This window comes from Triticum dicoccoides, chromosome 4B (genome assembly GCF_002162155.2).
Source record: "Triticum dicoccoides isolate Atlit2015 ecotype Zavitan chromosome 4B, WEW_v2.0, whole genome shotgun sequence".
In the NCBI taxonomy this organism is placed as follows: domain Eukaryota; kingdom Viridiplantae; phylum Streptophyta; class Magnoliopsida; order Poales; family Poaceae; genus Triticum; species Triticum dicoccoides.
The window spans coordinates 473,335,917-473,357,396 of record NC_041387.1 but is presented as its reverse complement, the minus strand read 5'-3'; the positions used below and the strand labels follow the sequence as shown (position 1 = coordinate 473,357,396).

General features: G+C 44.7%; 1 protein-coding gene and 1 long non-coding RNA gene across 4 annotated transcripts; one reads left to right on the top strand and one right to left on the bottom strand.

Annotated features, from left to right (window-relative positions):
* Positions 1-305: 305 nt before the first annotated feature.
* LOC119290950 lies at positions 306-4,957 on the top strand. Of its 3 annotated transcripts, XR_005142122.1 has the most exons (9): positions 306-947; positions 1,031-1,097; positions 1,193-1,357; positions 1,650-1,833; positions 1,982-2,069; positions 2,157-2,277; positions 3,406-3,546; positions 3,629-3,660; positions 4,652-4,957. It is a non-coding gene; the product is annotated as an uncharacterized LOC119290950 (long non-coding RNA). The 3 variants fall into 3 exon arrangements; XR_005142120.1 differs by having other exon boundaries at positions 3,629-4,957; XR_005142121.1 differs by lacking the exon at positions 1,982-2,069 and having other exon boundaries at positions 3,629-4,957.
* A 3,752-nt stretch (positions 4,958-8,709) lies between these two features.
* On the bottom strand, positions 8,710-14,976 carry LOC119290949 (imidazole glycerol phosphate synthase hisHF, chloroplastic-like). The gene is made up of 17 exons (XM_037569631.1): positions 14,781-14,976; positions 14,387-14,668; positions 14,139-14,308; positions 13,944-14,058; positions 13,699-13,754; positions 13,573-13,611; positions 13,370-13,468; positions 13,117-13,179; positions 12,970-13,032; positions 12,806-12,888; positions 12,173-12,281; positions 12,051-12,104; positions 11,166-11,253; positions 11,058-11,095; positions 10,585-10,690; positions 9,422-9,588; positions 8,710-8,946 (listed from the first exon to the last, which is right to left on the bottom strand). Exons 1-17 carry the CDS (start codon positions 14,926-14,928, stop codon positions 8,884-8,886), a joined length of 1,743 nt encoding a protein of 580 aa, XP_037425528.1. The 5' UTR covers positions 14,929-14,976; the 3' UTR covers positions 8,710-8,883.
* Between the last annotated feature and the right edge of the window lie 6,504 nt (positions 14,977-21,480).

Genomic DNA, 21,480 nt, shown 5'->3' with positions numbered 1-21,480 from the left:
TCGGTGGGCGAAAAGATAAACCCTGCTAGGCTACCCGCCTAGCGAGGGCAACTGCGCGCGCTAGCGATCGTGGGCCGAACGATCTTTCTACTAGCGCTTGTTTTTGGCCGCTGGCAGTCGGTCAACCGTTGGTTTTTTCCTACGTTTGTCGCTGCTTCCCAAGCGGATGGCGGGTGGACCTGTTTACCTGCTGCATCTAAAGACCGATGTGTGTTTGCCTCGTTTCGGTGGGCGAAAAGATGGAAACAAAGCGATGGAAATATCTGCCTCGTCAGCCCTCTTTCTCAGGGGAAAAGATCTCTCTCTCTCCCTCGTCTCTTCCCATCCCCCTCCTCTTCCCTATGCCGCCGCCACCACTTCCCCTACCCTCTCGGACGCCTCGTCTCTTCCACCTCTGCCTCCATCACCTCCTCCCCTGCCTCCGCACCCGACCACGCGCTATGGACGAGGACGAGGAGGCAACAGCTCGGGAGGCAGGCAAGAGGAAAACGGGAGGGATCCCCTCCCGAGCCCCGCGCCTCCCCTCTTTCCCACTGCGCCGCCAGCCCCTTTCCCTCCCTTCGCCGCTGCTACAGCTCCTCCCTGAACCCACGGCGCGCCTTCTTCTCCGACCGTTGTTGCCCGCACTGCTACTGCCACGGCCTGCTACTGCTCCCCCTCCTCCAGCTCCTCGCCCCAGCGGCGCTTCCTCCCCTCCTCTCAGGCAAGGCGTCTTGGGGTGTGGAGGCGGTGGGGCAGCAGCCAGTCATTGCCCTGCAGCGGCAGCAGCAGGTCGGCTTCCCCGTTGTGGCGGCGACGCGTCTAGAGGAACCGGTTGCCCTTCTCCTGGATGAGCGTCGGAGCCGAACAGCCGGAACTGACCATTGAGGAGCTGGGGCAGCCGTGCCACATAGGAGGTCGAGGTGGACCAGGAGAAGCTGCACGAGGCTCCATCGCCTCCTTCTCAAGTAGGTGCACACACTCTTCTCCTTTTCTGATTTTGCCTCCTTCCAGTGCCCTGCTGTTAGAGCTTCTATATTTGTTTGTGCAGATTTGGTTTCTCTATGCCTACATGGTGTTTGATGAAAATCCAAGAAGGACGGGGAGGATTGATCTATGTAAGCCATCTGATTTAATTCTTCAAATAATTAGTTCCGGTCAATCATAACAAGATGAGTAGCTTTGCTTATGTTCTCTTTGATCCTTTCTGAAGGCGGATAAGAGAAGAAAACTAAAACATGTTCACTAGAGTGGCCTGGGGTGGCCCGGGAGCTACGAGGATGGGTTGATGAGACTGGATTGGCAGCCGACAGCGAGAGAGGAAGGGTGGTTGTTCCTGCGATGAGGTGGTGATGATTGCCATAGTGGAATTTTGTAGGTAAAATCCAAGATGTCTCCTCTTGTGTGATTTGTGTGATGAATTTATGTGGTAGATAGATAGATTTCTTTTTGAAAGTCTGACATGCCTACAACTGTTGGGAAATGAACTTGTTAGCTCTGTTTAATTTAATGGCATATTAAACCTGATGCAGCTTGTAGCTGGTGATGTTTCTTTAGTAACTATAAATGTTTACTTCGATGCCATGTTATTCATCTGAATTATTTGAGAGCTGCAAATGATGTTTTCATCTTTCAACACTATTGAAAAGGTAGCGCCTTGTGTGTTTTAGGTACGACAGCGACGAGCTTTGAGGGCCCCCGGTTTGGTGGCAGCATGAGCCTCGTGGAGTGTTTTTGTTTCCCCACTTAGACTACTGTTTTGATTCTCAAGTGTGGAGATGGATGTGACTTACCATGGAGGAAGTGGGTACAATATCCATTTGAAAGATGCAGCAGGGCCAAAATAAGTTTCCGGTAAGCTTTCATATTTCCTTGTTTCATCCCTCTCTCTAACTATGACTACGCAAGCATTGGTTAATTACACCCCTCTAAATCGGGTGTTCCTGTCGTTTTTCTCATGTGGTATGCTCTTGTCCTCTCCTTGACCACCACTCATATTTAGGTGCAATTGGAGCTGCAAGCCAGATTGGTTTATACAGCAATGGAGTGATTTGTACCCTGCAAAGTTCCCCTTTTGGTTCACTGACACGGTCAACCTATGTGCACGTAGATGATGTTTTGTTTCCCTCCCCAGAATCTCTGTTCTGTATTGGTGTTGATGTTTTCTTCACTTGCAGATGCAAAAACAGTCCGAGACGGAGCTCAGGCCGAGGATTCTCCCTCGCTCGAGGATTCCAGTAACTATGAGTTCTAGGCGAAGATGTACGTTTCCTACAGACATTTTCAGTTTGACGAGAGGTACTTTACAACTTACAAGTATTGCAGCTTATTCGGTTGAAATTTTCAGAAAACAACCGGGGAGGCTACAAATTATCAGCTTGCCCCTGTCTTTGCAGTATAAATAAAAACTACATTCTGTCATCTTCAGTTCGCTGAGCCTGTCTATTTTTTTCTTTCTTTGTTTTTTCTTAGGAGTAGAGTATGACCTGCTTTCGTTTTATAGCTGGCCAAACGGGCCGGGCTAAATAGGCCAGCCCGCGAGCATGCCGGCACGGCCCGCCATGGGCCAGGCACGGCACAGGCTAAACGGGTCGTGCCCGGCACGCAGCACGCCTTGGGCCGTGCCTGGGCCTGGAGCCTGGGCACGCGGGCCAGCACGACATGGCCCGTTTAATTTTTTTATATATTTTTCAGAATTTTTTTTATATATATATACCTAAAATATAGCCCAATAGGCCTAAAAACCAGCCCAGCAAGCTGAAAATGTGCAGCCCAGCGTGCTAAACGGGCCATCAGGCCAGCCCGTTTACTAATCAGGCCGTGCCTGGGCCAAGGAGCAGCGCCCGTGGGCCGGCCCGGCACGGCCCGGCTATTAAACGTGCCATGGCGGGCCGTGCCGGGCCAGGCACGATTAGCACAGGTCGGGCCGTGCCGTGCCGGGCCGGCCCGTTTGGCCAGGTCTGTTTTGTTTATTATAATGTAAATCGGAGGGCTACCTCTTTTTCAATAAAACAGAACTACTGTTGAAGCGAAGAGGTTAACAGACAACTGGGGTTTAGTTCTATATGATTCATTACTTCACTGCATGGTCTCGGTCATGAACCCGCAGTGTGTCTACCAGCAATCCATATAGAAGCAACTAAGTTGCTTGATTTTCATGTTTAGCTTTTAATTTTAGACATGACTAAACTGAAGGAATTGTGGACGAGCAATTAATTATGTATTTGGACATGTCAAGAAATGTGCAAAGTATATGTTTATTACTTTTTTCCCTTTCCCCATTCCCTACTTTTTGATAACATTCAAAATATGTGCAATAGCTCATTGGTAATTTCCTTTTAGGTGGATAGATGATGTTGTTTTGTGTTAGTTATATTTTCCACGAGTAATCCAAGATATTTCTGAATTTATGTTGTCATTTTGCAGCTTTGCCATTCATCTTGAAAAAGTATGTTCCGTTCTGTCTAGGATAGAGAACCATGATTATCACCACTGTTGGAGGAAAAAGCTAGAGCAATTGTGTTTCTACTTTCATGCATTGTGGTTTTCTATTCTTGGAAGGATAGAGTAAGTTTCCCTTTTATACAAAAGCACTATTCAGGATCTCAATAAGCTCGGGATTCTCAGGTCATGGTCTTTGCTCTTTCAGGTTTACATATTTCGTATGCCTAAATAGTGAAGGTACTTTATTTTCATTTAACTGTTTCTATGCTATTCTCTCATTGTCTGTGTTGTCTAAGAAATTCTTCGATTTGGAAAGTTGCCATCTCTCATTTTTTTTGTTTTACCGCTTTCTTGTGCTACAATTTGTTAGGCAAATTTAGCTTTCAATTCAACAATTTTCTTGTTTTCTAAAGCATGGACTACTGTTGAAGTTCAGTATATCAAGTAATAATAGTGTGTTAAAATGAATAATACACATTGAGCTATATATATTTGCTGCAATTTGGGGCTGCTGTTGTAATGTGGTATATATCCTCCCTTGTATTACGTAAGGTTGAAGTGACTGTTTAATATTCTTCCGCTCAGCAGCACCAAGTACGTGTTTGCAGCCTTTCTGTGCTACATGTGAGTTCAGTTTACTGCTAACTGCAGTTGTTTATAGATTAGTGTATTTTGCTGTAGGTTAAATGGAGTTAGTAAGACCTTATTTGATACTGATCATAAGATACTAACGGGCTCCATGTAATCCCAAGTGCATTGCACAACAAATTGTCATTTTGCAAGATCTTCTAGAGATACTTCATTTTTGCTAATGAAAATGACTACTGACAAAGTTTTAATATGATAATTTTGCTGATTTGATACATTATCTTTCAAGTTAATTCAGAGATTTGATGATACGGTTTAGAGTACCAGCGGTGTTATGTTCCACAGTCCACACTCTTTCCTTGAAGCAATTTTAGAAATATTTGAAACTATGAGCGACCAATTTTCAATTATATGGAATGGATTCCTAAAGAAATCTAATTATTGATGTTTTTTTATGGTGGTACTATGTTGCTGGTTTGATTAATGATAAATGCTTGATGCAATGATCGAAATGTTTTTGTTTCTGTTGTGTGTCCCCTCACGTGATGAAATATTTATTGTGGGGCGACTTAATTGATTATTGTTCTCTTTATCCCTTGAAAAGTGCTATGTAACAATACAAATATGCTTTCGTTCGCAGAGCTATATGTCCTATGCTCCTCTTGATGACATATATGAGGACTCACAACCTGAGCCTGGAATATCACTCCAATTTTAAGTTGCCTGTTTTGCATAAAGGTTGGATATATGGTGACATGGTAAAGCTGATTTGGGAAAGCGGGTGTAGAGTGTGCATAAGTTAAGAAAACAATTTATAATCTGTGATGTGATCATTGCATTTTAATTTAGTATATGTGATCACCTCAAGTAGGGAAGTACTGAATGCACCTCTCTGTCAAGTGCATGTATCAGGGTACCATTTTTTACTCAACCGATTTAACACAGGGCATGAGATTGCCATACACAGATTTATTGCATTGTGTGAGGGGAAGGAGAAATGTGGCAGCTCATATTTTAAAGTGATGGCCGAGCTGATAATGCAGCCATTATTTGGGCAAGTATTAAGACAGGAATTATGTGCAATTTAATGACTATATATGGTTGGTGAATCATTGTCCGTATACTAGATCATGGTAATGTAGGTGACTAATATTAGTAAAGTTTAAATTGATTACCCCTGGGACGAAGATCTCCATCTCCTTATAGTGGGCGTGGTGGTTCAGTAGTGGGGGCCTGGGGCAGCTCTCTTCCACCATGTATGTTGAATGCATTTCATCTGAAGCACATAAGCGGCATCTTCCTCCACAACAAATGAAGCACATAAGCGGCATCCCTATAAAAACCAATGCCTAATCCAATGACATCATTGCTCGAGAAACACTGCACCGAACCCAGCCCACGACAACAAACAACAAATCTAATATCAAAGGAAACAATACAAACCAGATCGCACACAGGGCGGAGCGGCAAGCCTAGCAGACGGATGACCAGAACAGCAGCGGCTGCAGAGCGGAGCAGCATGCCTAGCAGACGGATGACCAGAATAGCAGTGGCGCATATCGCGTGGAAGGCAAAGCAGCGCCCAAGCAGCAGCCGCGGAAGTAGCACCGAGAGCCGGAACAACAGGACGGCGGGGATCCTCCAACTAGAGCAAGGAACCGAGGCGTACCCAGCATCCCCAAATGGTCAATCTCCACTGCTAACTGCTAGAGCTGCGTCGAGTAGAAGACAGGCTCACAAGGAAACCCATACACACACGACACGCGGCTTGGACTAGCGGCCAGCTGGAGACTAAAGCTTGCTGAGAGGACGCGCGTGCACCGTGCATGCATCGATGTGTCTTCTGGGTCCTGAAAGGCACAAGGCGACAAGCACACTGCAGCGTTGCGTGCCTACGGATGGTCACGGGCAGACGTGCCTTTTTCTAGACATAGTTGTAGTGATTTTTTTAGTGGGATCCTAGTATGGTTAGTAATATTTTTATGTTTTTAGTTTGTATATAAAATTTGGTCAGAGTTAATTTTTTTACTTTGACTAAGTTTATCAAAAAAATATTAAAATTCACAACATAAAATAAATATTATTAGATGCATCATGAAATTAATTTTAGTACCTTATAGCTTTAGTATTGTAGATATTGATATTTTTTCTGTCAAAGTTAGTCAAACTTTAGAAAGTTTGACTTTGCCCAAATGTTATATGCAGACGAAAAAAAGGAGAGTGTACATCCAACAATACAATGTAAGGAGTTGCATGTTATTTAGAGTCATCCTAATAGCCGACATGTACAATAGTAATTTTATTAATAGTTGGTCCACCATACATCCTTGCAAAGTGTCTTGGGACTTGTGCTGCAGCTGGCTACTACTACCTCCGTCCTGTTTATATGTCCCCTTAGACTGAAAAATATGCTTGAATTGTAATGTGGGTCCAAAGAAATATGTGTGAATGGAATAAGAACTGTATATAGTTATTGATACAACATCTTTGAGTATATAAATTAAATGACACCAATATCTGAAAGTTACTTGTGTCTGCTTCCCCTCTTGAAATTAACATTTTGTTTTGATTTTTCGATACTTTAATAAGGTCACTCATCAAGGAAGTATCTTCTCGGTACTTGCATGATGAAGGAAAAAATTGGTTTCCTAACTGCTTTGGAAAGTACAACTGTACAAGTATGTGACATAATAATGCCTGGAAATTGGCAAATGGCTGCATCATTTGAGCTATTTTGGCGTCTCTGCCATCCGATTGTTGTTCAGTTTTTCTTTTGAAATGAGGCTATCTAGAGTACTTCAAGTTGTGGTTTAGGAAGACAATTGTTGGTTATAGTGAATGACTTCGTCGGACTATTTGTTCATTTGGCTATCTTAATGCAGTCCCATGTGCATACATTTTGCAGGCATCAGCGAAGATTTGGGAGGCAGAGAGGGATTTCTCAAGTGGAAACAGAGCAAGAACCACAAGGAGCTCAAGATATGTGCCCGAATAATATTAATATACACTCTTTCAATACATGGCTTACTCTTGGCCTTTGCGCCATTGGCGCAACGGGTCATCTAGTACGTTAACAAGCACTAGAAGTGTACTACTGAACGCCTTGAATTGAGACAACCCGAACCAGCCGCAGCTCCTCAAAGTCCGCCGACCAATAGACCAGAAGACGCCGCGAGGGGGCGCCCCCTTGCAGCCCGGCGGAAGGCGGAGGTGGACAGTGGCGCTAGGGTTTGTTGGAGCACCTGAACCGCCCAAGGTGAGGCGACACCATGAGTATTTGTTTTCCCTCTTCGCCTTCTCCCCTTCCTTCTGTAGCCTGTGGGTACTCCACTTCTCGTGCCCACCATGTCGTTTCATCAAAGAGAAGAAGTGGGATCATGGGGATGCGTTGGAGCTCGCTGAATCCTAGGACGACCCCGAGGTTGAGGATCCCTGCCTCCAGTATGTCATCAACGACTCCTGCAACACGACTGCACTTGAGGCCGCCCGATGCCGCATTTGGTTTCCCGCCGCTTCTTTGTTGTTGGGGAGCCTTGCGAAGCCTACCACGCCCCCTCCCACCTCCAGTATAGTCTTTGAGGAAGCCAGACGTTGGCGACCAAGAGGAAGTGCACCATCCAGGCCAAGTAGAACCACATTGGCCCATCCCCATCGCCGCGCCCACTCCTCGACCCGGTGCGCCTACTAACCACCCCTATCTATAATATGTTTAATGCAGCGATGGCAGAAGCAACAGCTCTTCAGAGAGGATTAGCTCTAATCGAGGGTCTTCAGTGTGTGCCTGTTACTGTAGAATCAGATTCATTGGAACTCGTTGAATCTTTTAATGGTACAATCCAAGTTTGGTCTCCGTATGCAGCAGTACTAGCAGATTGTTTTCAAATTGCCTCCAGGATTGGATCAATATTGATGCATCATTGCAACCGGGAAGCAAATTATGTGGCGCACAATTTAGCAAGACATGCTTTTGTTACAGATTCTACTGTTTTTTGGGACGATGATCCCCCTGGTTTTATTATTTCAGATGTAATGAATGATGTATCATTATTTAATTCGCAATAAAGTGCGCCATGAAGACTTTTCCTCAAAAAAAAAACCCACCCCTATCTATCTACCTATAGTAGCTACATCTATGTAAGAAAAGAAACAAATTTTGCCTATGATGGTTATCTTTACATCTCCTCCTATATAAGTCCTTTATATTGCAATGTTGTTGGAATTTAGTGTTCCGAGTCCCTCTAATTGAGTATGAATATTAGTTGACACAAATAGAAAAAGGAAGAGCAAAGATATTATGGAAGCTACATATGGTGAGTTTTTGTTTGTACATGGCCTCCAAAAAAAAAATAGAGCACCCTAAAAATATTTTGAAGGCTGTGAATGGGCAATTCTGCAAGAGTTTATCTTAGTTGAATACTCCCTCGGTTTCAAAATAGATGACTCAACTTTGTACTAATAATAGTATAAAGTTGAGTCATCTATTTTGAAACGGAGGGAGTAGTCAGCAGCCACTAGGTCTATCGTAGTGACACTGTGACAGAGGCCATGTTACTGGTGTCCATGCACACTGTGGCTGCCTTTGTTCCTCAGAAAAGCCTCACGCGTTGAAGCAACATCTGCATTCGGGGCTACCACCACGTCGGAAGGGCCCCTTGAGATAGCAGATAAACCGTAATGACGAAGAAAAGGCAAGAACATGGAGCACTCAAGCGTCATCTTATTAATTTATTCCGAAATTGCATTTCCAATCAATATTCTATGCACTGCCACTGCACCACACATGCTCCCAAGATACCATTGTTACAACATCTGATAGAAAATTTTCAATAAACCAAAGGTTTCACACGGTATGTTAGGCTAGTCCATCTCAGATTACTGCATTCTGACCTCCACACCAGCATCTACCAGATGCTCTTTCACTGCTAGAATGGGAACCTGTATCAAAGCAAAAGTTCGAGGTGTCAAATTCAAACCAAATACTAACAGACAATAATTTTAACCCATCGAGAATGTCTACACTGCGCTGATAGACAGAACAATTACAACCACAAGAAAAGGTATAGCTGTTGGAATAAATCGGCCATTGCAGGATTCAAGATGAGCAAGGATTTTAAGATACGGTGCATAAGAATTACTAAGACCTCAGGGCCTCTGTGGAATATACAACGTATTAACGCCACTTAACTAATGGATAATCATGTACTCCCTCTGTTCACTTCTATAAGGCGTTGTAGACATTTCAGACAGCATGCAAAACAACTCAGTTTTAGTTGTCTGAAACGACTTATAAAAGTGAACGGAGGGAGTACTTTACTAGGACAAGATGGCAAGATTGGTGTAAAAGAAATGGTATTTGCTGAGCATTATGACATCAATTCGATGAAATCTAATGGTGGGATAGTCATAATACCTCTTTCCGATGGAAAATGCCAGCGGCAAGGGCAGCAGAAGCGTTTGTTTTCTCAAAGACTTCAGAAAAATGTTCCACTGAACCAGCACCACTGCTTGCAATGACAGGAATTGTCACAGCATCCGACACCATTTTGATCAAATCTATATCAAATCCACCACCCTGACCTGCAAGATAGAATGACAATGCATTCAGCATGGCTGTATAGAAGACTATAATAGAAGCAACAAATTCACAAGGTACATTCCATACAAGAAAATTACGTACAAGTTATTTGTTTCACAGCATAATTACATATAACAAACTGTAGTCCAAAGCAAGTAGCTTCTTGTGCTTAACTCAGTTGAACAATGTTGACGTATTGATGAAGATAAGTTGACTTGTGTACTTCAGATTTTATAAGGATAATACAGTGAAATCATCATTCCAGATTGGCAAAGCACAAAGTTTCCTACAATCATGTGTCATTTGTTTGAACCGGCTCCATTAAGTACCTAAAGTGCCCAATCACGAATGAAACCACAAAGCAAACATCCAAAACAGAAAATGAGAATTACCAAAAGAAGAAACATATACTAGCAAATTTCATGCAACTATACGTACTTTAATTAAACTACCATAAAACTACTCTTTGAAATGTTTTTTTGCGAAACAGCATGCCCTTCACTTCTCTGATCCTACCACAGAAACTACACTTTAATGAATACCCGTTCCAATCGACGGAGTCTGACGAACCGGATCGACCTATAAACAAAGCATGGACCTGATGCTTTGCATGAAGAAGGTGGGGTGGAGGATCCCAAGGCCTTTAGCCCCCCTCGGTGCTGCATATCAGGAGGACAACACTCCACCATTTTATTTGGCCCACGTCGCAGCTTCGCGACAGATAGAAATTACGATGTTTGTCTTAGAGGTGCACCCAGTTGTTTAAGAGCATTCCAATAGACTAGAACAGGGGTATGTCAGAAAAGGAAAAGAATCTTGTGACTGGTGCACCCAGTTGATTACGAGCCTCAAATAATAAGCAACTTCATCAAAAGTACTCGAAACATAACTAGAAGATTGTGGATATTGCTTCAGAGGCTTGAACAAGACATTAAGAAGTTCCACCCAGTTTATCGTACCTAAGCTGTGTACTGGCAAATTAAAACTATTTAGCATACCATCACAATCAATGCAGTTGAGTAGTATTTCTCCTGCGCCCAATTCTTCCACAGCTTTTGCTAGTTCATATGCTCCTATAGGCCGGCTATCACGCCCACCACTTACCTGGAACAGAAATAAATCAACACTTATACTGGTACAAAGATGAAACAAGACGCCACATTATACATGCAAAAATAGACACACAAAAGCTCCACTAGAAAAGACCCAGTATATTAATTAATGCTCCCTGTGTGCACTAATGTAAGATATGAACACATCGCAAACATATGCTTGTACGGTTGTACCTAAAATGATTGACTACGAAATATCTGAAGGAAGCCCCCTTTTTTCAACAATCTGGAGTAAATCATTTGTATAAGCACTCACATGAGTAGTAAACTAAATCTTTGTATAATGACACCACACATGCATGAATGGCATATGACGGGAATGATAAATCAAAACAGTAAAAGCAGAACAACGGACTTACTGTGCACTGATACCATGCATATTCTTCTCCTAATGGACCTGAAGAAAGTACAGGAAATGTGAGAACATTTGAAACGCAAATTTGTACAGGGAATATATGCAAGCATACCTTTACTGGACACTTTTACAGTTCTAAATTGCACCTCATCTGGACTTTTGACATATACTCTTCGAGGATCAATACTTACAACTACAGCCTGAGATAGAAAAAGCTTTATTACAATGAGTGATTTACAGGTTATCTAACTATTCTACAGAACAATTGAAAAAACAGGTCCTTTCATCTGAAATGGCGATAAACAAACTGCATCAGTTGCAAATCAGAATTCGTTAATTGAAAACATGGAAATAATTATTACTGGAGCCAAGTTCGAGGATCCAAGTTGTTGACCACAGAGAAGACCTGAATGTTACGAAACCTCCTCAATATTTAAATGGATAAGGAAAACCAATCATGCTCAGGGACATAATTCTTTTGTGTTGTTACTTGGAAAACTAATAATAGAGGAATATTGATAAAAAAGAATTTCACGGTACTTCTCAATGTAATTGTAACACCCCAGATTTCTACTATGCCTTGCAGTGCTACCACACTACTCTAAATATCTCAACAGGAAATACCCATAATTTAGAGTATTTCCTGTACTTTGTGATATTTAGACTAGTGTGGTAGCAACCACGAGGTAGAGTAGAAATCTGGGGTATTGCAGTAACGAAAATGTGGAGTATTGCATGCATCATTTTTAAGTAGGATCAGGAAAGATAGCTGGAGTATGATTCAGGTTTTTTGGAATAGTTCCTTACAACGTTTCGATACGTTGGACCTGATCAAACCCCACACAAGACTTAATTGTGATTTATTCAGTTTTTTGCAATGTTATTTTTTGAATAAAATGGCATGCTAATATGAATACCAGATGTGATTTTAGATTATAGTTGGTAATAAACTACTAGAAACACAAAATCAAGTTGTGAAGATAAGTAAAAAATAAACCTGGTTTCCATATACTCTAGAAATTTGCTCCAAGCTGCTTTTCCCAGTCTTTACCTGATACACAGGAAAAAATTATGCCATGGGAAATTAGCTGAACATCACAGGGAAAATAAGATACATACACCAGTCTGTAAATAGGCTTCAGCAGCAAAAACAGCATCACTTCCAATTGAAATCTTGTCAGCACCAGACCTGAAATATTCTGATGCTACTTCCAAGCTTGAATAGTATCTGAAAAGAGATAAATTGGCATCATTATTCTGCTATAACCTTTTTCTTGGTATTGACTAGTACCAAATATCACCTGAGAATGAGGGGTATTGTGGTTGGGAAGGGACAACATAAAAATAATAAAATATTAAACATGGAGAGTAGCAAGTAGGCCCCTAGTAAAAAGGAATAAGATAGTAGACCCCTAGTAAAAAGGAATAAGATAGTAGACTGTCTGACACCCCTCAGAGATTGGAACACAAGGAAATATATACAAAAAATCAAGCCTAATCAGAATAAAATCAGGGAATTTGTGTACATTTTCAGTACAGATTATCTCATCAAGTCAACGGAAATAATATATTGTTATCCATGCTGGGATCAACATTTGCTCACAAAGATGACTCGGCACACGATGGTCTCTACCATGTTGAGCATACTATGCTGACCTTCACATGATGACCTCCATTCTAATTGAATCGTACAAGAAAGAAAACATATGTATAGCAGTAGCAGCATTGGCTCAAAACAGGGGACAAACTAACCTTCCACTTTCATCCGTGAAGTCTCTTATACCACCACCAACTGTAAGTGGCACAAAAACTTTTTCAGATGCGCAACGTAGTACCTACCAATTGTACGAACCTGTCACTTCACCAGATAAAGGCAAGTAATGGAAATACTTGATAGTTATAAAACTCAAACAAACCTCTAGCATTGGCAAATCACCCAATGGAAAGGCACGGAAACCAGTTATATTCAAGAAGCTGACCTAAAGGGGGATTTGTATCATGGTATCAGAGCATATGTGCATTGCAAATATATACATATATGTAAACATTATGTAGACAAATACCTCATCAGCTCCATCTATGTAGTATTGACTTGCTAATTCCACTGGCTTGCCAAGGTTTCTTACCTATAAGCATGGAATAAAAAGATATTCCAGTATACAAATGATTATGTCTAGGTAGAACAATAATGATGTTTTAAACTATTTTTTATTGTACAGATACATCAGAAACTAACTATCCCTAAATGGCCAACTAAGAACTAGCTCTAATGTGTAGAAAATTGATATCCCTAGGTCAATGAATAAAGTTTGGTACCTCTTTGCTGCTACTATGATCTCTTACATCATACTGGTCACCTTTTGTTACCACAAGATCCCCATTATCATTTGACCGAACATCAAGGCATGCTATCACCTGCGAAATAGGAGATAATAAGTATGATGGCAATGGAAACTGGTGTTCGAGATGGCAATGGAAAATGTGATGGATGCTGGAACATTTGGCAATAAAAAGCTTACTCTCTTTGCAAGTTTTGATGCTTTTCTATGAGCTGGGGCCTGCATTGCAAACATAAGTGTGAATTTTATGTTGAATAAAAAAAGATAAAAGGAAGTGCAAACAATAAAGTCAGACTTGATGACTACCTTTGCCCCTGAAGAGTTAGGACTGAGAAATTTTTCAAAAATGGAAAGTCCAGTGGCTGCACGAAACAAAATAACATAGTAAATATATGCTTAAAAATCCTAAATATGCACAGTACCCTGTACACTTTACAAGGCAAGCTACCAGAACTCAATAACTTACAACATTATATCCGCATTATAACATACATTATGAATATTTATCTGTGAAATGTCATGTATATTCACTAATAAACTACATATTTTACCTCCACTCTTCTCTGGATGAAACTGAACTGCCTCAATGTTGCCCATCGAGATAGATGATATGAAACTGTCACCGTAGTTACATGACGACGAAATCCAGTCTCTGTTAGCATCTGACTAGTGATGCAGAAAGGAAGAACAACTCAAAGTTGAGTCCACAATAAGAGGAAGCATCTATAAATGGAGTTGCTCCTTACGGGTAGAGCGTGATAGGAGTGAACGAAGTACACATGGTGGCCATCAGCTCCTTGCAGAAGCTGCGTGTCCTTGGTGATCTGGAGGGCGTTCCATCCAATGTGAGGCACTATGAGACCCTCGGAAGAGTCGAATCGCCTGACAACTCCAGGTATCACACCAAGGCCGCTTACTACAGTAGTGGATGCACTATCAGCTCCTGCTCAACAACATTTTCCCAAGAAACCAGAGTGCTGTTACAAAGCCTTACCCGGGCCATTCTCCTCGCTGGAATCGAATAGCAGCTGAAGGCCGAGGCAGATACCCAGGAAGGGGCGGTCCCTGCGGATGTACTCGCGAAGCGCGTCGGCCATGCCTGTACGGTTGAGGACATCCATGGCGGAACCGAAAGCTCCGACTCCGGGGAATACGAGGCGGTCGGCGGAGAGGATGTCCTCGGGGCTCCGCACGTCGCGGATGTTGACGCCGAGGTGGCGGATTGCGTTGCGCACGCTGCGGACGTTGCCCGCGCCGTAGTCCAGCAGCGTCACGGCTGCGGCCACCGACCGACCGGCGAAACAAAGCAAACGCAGCCGTCAAGCCATGGATAGGATGGGGCGAGTTCTGGAAGGGAAAGGGGGTGGGGATGGTAGAGTGGCGCTTACTGTTGGCGTTGCTGGACGCGCGCACGGAGAGGGAGGCGGGTCTGCGCCGCTGGTTCGTCCCCTTCGGACGGCCGACGGAACAGGGGAGGGGGTGGTTGGCGGCGCCGGTGGCCATGGCTCCCTGCGACGGCGGCGGCGGCGGCGGCATTGGTCTCTTTTGGTTGTTGGCTCTCCCGACTCTCAGAAGTCACAGTCACACGAGCAATTGGGCAATGCAAATTTCAGTCGACTGAAGCCCAAATAAGCCCAATTGCATTTTAACGCCTTGCTTTTTTTTTTACTTCGAAAGGCCTTGCGTCGATTAATAACAAAAAAAAGGAGCAGAGCAAAATAAGGCAATATCTTTCAGTAATTTTTTTTAACACCACCTCACATATTAATTAACCAAAGGACGTGTTACAATCGTTCATTACAGAGTTAACCACACAGAACGGTACATCATTAACAAGAATCCCATCCACTCTATTATCAAAACTAAACTTAGCAAATAAATAAAATCTACTTTTTGTAAATTAAAATCAGCACAATAGATCAAATAATTTTTAGTAAGCACGAGCAACATGGACCCTCAATACAAAAAAGTTACATCAAGGTTGTTCGACACCATTGTCTTCGCTTTCAACGTCAACGTTCTCTCGAGCCGGAGATGATTTTAGACAAAGCATTCACAAGTTGGAATATCTCAAGTTCATGGCAGGTTGTCGAAGAAATGCTTCCATGGAGATCAAAACACCACCGCCTCCCAAATGTCAACTGTGACAACCATTTTGTTACATGCATGGAACCAAGGGACTTCTATTTCGTGCACTGTTCAATAATTTATTCGATTAATTAGTTAACGGGCCAGTTAATCAGTACTCATAGTGTGGCCGAATCGAATAGCACATATTCGTCGCGTTAACTTGTGAGGCCGATTAAGTGATCAGTTAGATCGATTAATCAGTTGTCAGGCTGGTTAATCTCTGTTGACCTATTAATGGGTGGGCAAACAAAGCCCAATTTTTGGCCCATAACCCCTTCCAATCCCATCCCGCTCCTTAATAGGATTAATAACTTTACCTTCTCTCTATGCTTTTTATATGTGTATGGCAGCATGTTCTCGTATTGTACATAGCTGAGAGCATGAGAGTGTTGGGAAACGTAGCATGCAATTTTAAAAAAAAATTCTACGCTCACGCAAGATCTATCTAGGAGATGCATAGCAACGAGAGGGGAGAGTGTGTCCACGTATCTTCGTAGACCGAAAGCGGAAGCGTTAACTTAACGGGGTTGATGTAGTTGAACGTCTTCTCGAATCAACCGATCAAGTACCGAACGTACGGCACCTTCAAGTTCTGCACACGTTCAGCTCGATGACGTCCCTCGAACTCTTGATCCAGTAGAGGCACGAAGGAGTCGATGAGTTTCGTCAGCACAAGGCGTGATGACGGTGTTGGTGAAGTTATCCGCGCAGGGCTTCGCCTAAGCACTATGACAATATGATCGGAGGAGTAAACGGTGGAGGGGGGGCACCGCACATGGCTAAGACAATTGATGTGGTTTTGGGGTGCCCCCCTGCCCCCGTATGTAAAGGAGGAGGGGGAGGCCGGCCGGCCCTAGGGGCGCGCCAAGTGGGGGAGTCCCACTAGGACTCTCGGTCCTAGTTGGCTTCCCCCTTCCTTCCAACAGAGAGGGTGACAAGGACATGTACCTGGGGTAGGGTCTTAGGCCTAACCTAGACACCCCACCCGAGGACACTGACCCATAGTCAAAGGCATTCAAGGACCAACAGAAAGTACCGACTGGAATCACCCTGAAGTGCAATCCACTCGACACAAGACTCCACTCGGATACCCCAATTCCACTCGACCACAACATAGTCACTCGACTATACGAAGAACCACTCGGAGTACAGAAGATCTAAAGTCACCCCAGGATGGCAACGGTCAGGCGTTCACTCTGTAGTCTTAAAGATCATTTATGGTTGGCGTTACCAGTAACGCCCCATCTTAACTCACATTGAGCCTTGTGTATCACATTGAACCCTGTGTAACGGAGGTCTGAGAGGGTCCTGGCGCAGTCTATATAAGCCACCCCCCTCCTCTGGCACAAGGGTTCGCACCCATGTAACATTCACACATAATCCAGTCGACACAGCCTCAACGCACCGAGACGTAGGGCTTTTACCTCCTCCGAGAGGGGTCTGAACTCGTAAAACTCGTGTGTACAACCTCATCGTAGCTAGACCTTGCCTCCTCCTGCGTACCCCCTATTCTTACTGTCAGACTTACTCCCACGATAGTTGGCGCCCACCGTGGGGCAGGCGTCTAAGCGACTTCCGGTGAGGTTGTGAATTCCGTTCTCTGTCAACATGGTTTCTGGCGGTGGTTTGGTGTTGGGCCGCGAGATTCGTCTCGGCGTGCTCGTTTTCGTCGCCGACGACTCCGCCTGGCTTCAAGAAGCTCCCCTCGACGTCGAGGCACTCCCTGTCCGCGGGGCGACGCACTTCCGTGCGAGTGCTTGCGGCGTTCTTCTTTGACAGCCGCCGACCCAGTATCGGATGGCTCTAGTAGCATCTTCGCTCCCCATTGTTCGCCGTTGCAATCGGTCCGGCCATTCGCGGCTCCAACCGTGGGTGAAGCATGCAGTGGCTCACCAATCGACCACCCTTCAAGTCACGGCGATTGAGCTCGACGAATCTCTTTATGGTTTGTTCGATCTGCCGACTGGTCACTCGGATTCTCTCTCCGAGTGTGAGAGTAATGATCCAGCGGTGGAAGTTCTCGTGGTCACTTCCCAGCACGGCCTGCCCGGATTTCGCCGCAACGGTGGCGCCGATAGCGGCGCCGACCCGTCACAAGAGCATGATGAGTACATCCCCGAGGCCCTCACTACGGAGTAGAGGGAAGAGCTGCATCGTCGCAACGTCCAGGCGCTCCAGACCCCCATCATTGGGGAGACGTCCGAAGCTCGGGCTTTGGAGGCTGCGTGTTCGGCCACCTTGGCTGAGCGTACGCGGTTGGAGAATCTGCAAAAGGCACTCGACGAGCGTACTCGTCAGCGGATTCCCGAATCCAATCGATGCGCACGACGACTATTTCCGACTGAAACTCAGGTATACCGTACCCGATCCAAAATGTTGTAGTAGCGGCACGCATAACAGAGTCAATTCAGCCATCACGTTCAGAAGCTGGTAGAGGTCTAGAGCAGATCCGTGCATTGCTTAAAGCCGTTGGGGAATAGTATTCGGTCGTTTCCTAGTCGCACAACATAATTCATAGTAGATCGGTGGTTGCAGACACGGTACAGTTGGCACATAGTCCAAGGTTTCCCAGGCGTCAGGAAGATCGCGGTCCCCACTAGGACCAGTACCTGGAATGGGGCCACAGGCAGTTTGATCGTCAGTTTTCCCGTGATGACCACCGTCGAGTGCTTACGCCCCCTCCGAGGGGCAGATCATACGCGCCACGGGGTTATGATGATAGGCACACGTATGGTGACGAGAGGAGAGCCCCGGTCGACCCAAGAGAGCCGGGATTTGATGCAAGATCACTCCTTGTGCAAGGTTTGGTCGACATAAGCTGAGCGAATAGAGAAGGGCAAGGCAGAGATCGTCCGACTGGGAACAGAGCCTTCATTTCTGGGCCTGAATGTTTCAGTATGGCCATTCGATCAGCTGAGATCCCTCCCAACTTCAGGTTGGTAGCAGGTGTGCGTAAGTTCACTAGAGAATCAAAGCCAGATACCTGGCTGGAAGATTACTGAGTGGTCGTGCAGATCGGTGGTGGCAACGATGATGTGGCTATGAAACACCTCCACCTGGTGCTTGAGGGTTCGACCAGATCTTGGTTGACTCAGTTAGCCCCTGAGAGTATTTTCTGCTGGGATGACTTGGCCCTAGTGTTCATCAAAACATTCGAGGGCACTTGCAAGCGACCTGCAGGGCTGACTGAATTGCAACACTGTGTTCAGAAACCGAATGAGACTTTGAGAGATTTCAACCAGAGATGGACCACCCTTCATCATACGGTGGAAAATGTGTCTGATCACTAGGCGGTTTGTGCCTTCAAAGAGGGCGTCAGGTACAGAGAGGTTACCCTGAAATTCGGTCGGTCCTGAGACATGACTCTGACCCGAATGATGGAGATAGCCACTCGGTACGCCAATGGTGAAGAAGAAGACCGGCTCCGCAATGGCAAGGGGAAAACAGTCGTCCAAGACTCCGGAGCTAGGAATTCCAGTCGGAAGCAGAAGCGTAAGGCTGAACCTATAGGTCCTGCTGAGGCTGCAGTCCTGAATGCAGGAGGAGGGAAGTTCAAAGGAAAACCCAAACCGCAGCGGAAACCTAAGAAGTTGAAAGATCAGTTAGGATAGGACATCCTAGATTTGTTGTGCTACATACACACGAAGAAAGATGAGGAGGGTAACTTGATTCAACCCAAGCATACCACTCGACAGTGCAGACTTCTAATTCAGAGTTTCCGAGAGAGTCAGACCAGTGAGAAAGAGTCTGATAAGGAAGATGAGAAAGATGAGAAAGAGGAAGATGATGGTTACTCCAAGGTCAATGCTACCTTGATGATTTTTGCTGATGTAGAAAGCAAAAGTCGACTAAAAGTCATTAACAGAGAAGTGAATATGGTTGCTTCGGCAACTACGACGTACTTGAAGTGGTCGAAGACTCCCATTACATTGGACCATTCAGATCACCCGGCGCACGTTGCTACCCCTGGGCGGCAAGCACTTATGGTCGACCTAGTCGTTGGGGGCACCCGACTGACTAAAGTCCTTATGATGGCGGAAGTGGGCTGAACATTCTGTATGCTGAGACCCTTGAAGGGATGGGCATTCCGATGTCTAAACTCAGTGAGAGCAACATGTAGTTCCACGGTGTCATTCATGGGAAAAAGGTAAAGTCACTCGGGCAGATTACTCTTGATGTGATTTTCGGTGATTCCAAGAATTACCGCAAGGAAAAGTTGACATTTGAGGTGGTGGATTTCCACAGTGGTTATGATGCCATTCTGGGCAGGCCTGCATATGCTCGTTTCATGGCTCGACCATGTTACGTATTTCTCAAGTTGAAGATGCCCGGTCCCATAGATGTGGTCACAATCACAGGAAACAGGCAGAGAGCAGAAGAGTGCCTTCAGAAGGGTTGCAAGATTGCAGATGAGAAGATGGCAGCCGTAGAGATGCAAGAATACTAGAAGACTGCTGATCCGAGTGATTTGCTGCAGTCCAAGAAACCTGCTTCAGAGTCTGCATTTCAGTCGGCAGGGGAAACCAAACCTGTTTATATCCACCCAGAGGATCCCAATGCAGCTCCGACTCACATATCAACGACACTCGATAGAAAATAGGAAGCCACGCTCATCCAGTTCCTCCCTGAGAACTGGGACACCTTTGCATGGAAGCCTTCTGACATGTCGGGTGTACCCAGGGGGCTGGCTGAGCACCGTTTGAGTGTCGACCCAAAAGCAAAACCAGTCAAAGAGCATCTTTGATGGTCCGCCGTTGAGAAGAGAAAGGTGATTGGTGAGGAGGTGGCTCGGCTCTTGGCCGTTGAGTTCATCCACAAGATTTACCACTCCGAGTGGCTCACCAACGTCATCATGGTCCCTAAGAAAGATGATTCGCTTCGTATGTGTATTGACTTCAAGCATATCAATCGAGCCTGCCCAAAAGATCATTGTCCTCTCCCTCGCATCGATCAGATCATTGACTCAACAGCGGGGTGTGAGCATTTATCCTTCTTGGATGCGTATTCCTGGTACCATCAGATCCGTGTGTATGGACCTGATGAAATAAAAACAGCCTTCATCACCCCATTCGGGTGTTTTTGCTATGTTACCATGTCTTTCGGTCAGAAGAATGCTGGAGCCACATTCGTGCGCATGATACAGAAGTGCCTGCTCACTCAGATCAGTCGAAACGTGGAAGCATACATGGATGATATCATGGTCAAGTCACGCAAGAGTTCGGACCTGCTGACTGACCTTGCTGAAACCTTTGCCAACCTAAGAAGATATGACATCAAGTTGAACCCATCCAAGTGCACATTCGGAGTTCCAGGCGGAAAGTTGCTTGGTTTTCTCATTTCCGAACGAGAAATCGATGCTAACCCAAAAAAGATTGGAGCAATCGTTCGAATGAAACACCCTGTGCGCGTGTATGATGTTCAGAAACTTACAGGTTGTTTGGCTTCACTAAGTCGATTTATTTCCCGCCTCGGTGAAAAGGCATTGCCTCTTTAACGACTAATGAAAAAGTCTGATACATTTGAGTGGACTCCTGAAGCTGAAGCAACATTTGTATAGCTCAAAGCCCTGCTTTCCACCCAGCCGGTGCTTGCTGCTCCAGTCAGCAAAGAGCCTCTATTGTTATATATTGCAGCCATTGGACAAGTTGTTAGCATAGTGCTCACAATCGAGCGGGAGGAAGAAGGCAAAGCCTATAAAGTTCAACGCCCAGTGTACTACATCTCTGAAGTTTTGACTCCGTCCAAGCAAAGGTACCTGCATTACTAGAAGCTTGTCTACGGAATCTATATGACCACAAAGAAAGTTGCACATTACTTCGCAGATCACCCGGTTTTAGTTGTTAGTGACGCTCCGTTGTTAGAAATTTTGAACAATCGAGACGCAACTGGTCGAGTGGCTAAGTGGGCTATTGAACTCCTTCCTATTGATATCAAGTTTGAAGCAAAGAAGGCTATTAA

Bases quoted from the DNA above. Each gene is read 5' to 3' on its own strand.
- LOC119290949 (XM_037569631.1), bottom strand. From the start codon at position 14,928: ATGCCGCCGCCGCCGCCGCCGTCGCAGGGAGCCATGGCCACCGGCGCC. The intron at 13,755-13,943 runs GTAAAATATGTA...TGTTTCGTGCAG, and splicing joins TCATCCAGAGAAGAGTGGAG to CCACTGGACTTTCCATTTTT. The intron at 11,096-11,165 runs GTATGCTTGCAT...TACTTTCTTCAG, and splicing joins TGTAAAAGTGTCCAGTAAAG to GTCCATTAGGAGAAGAATAT.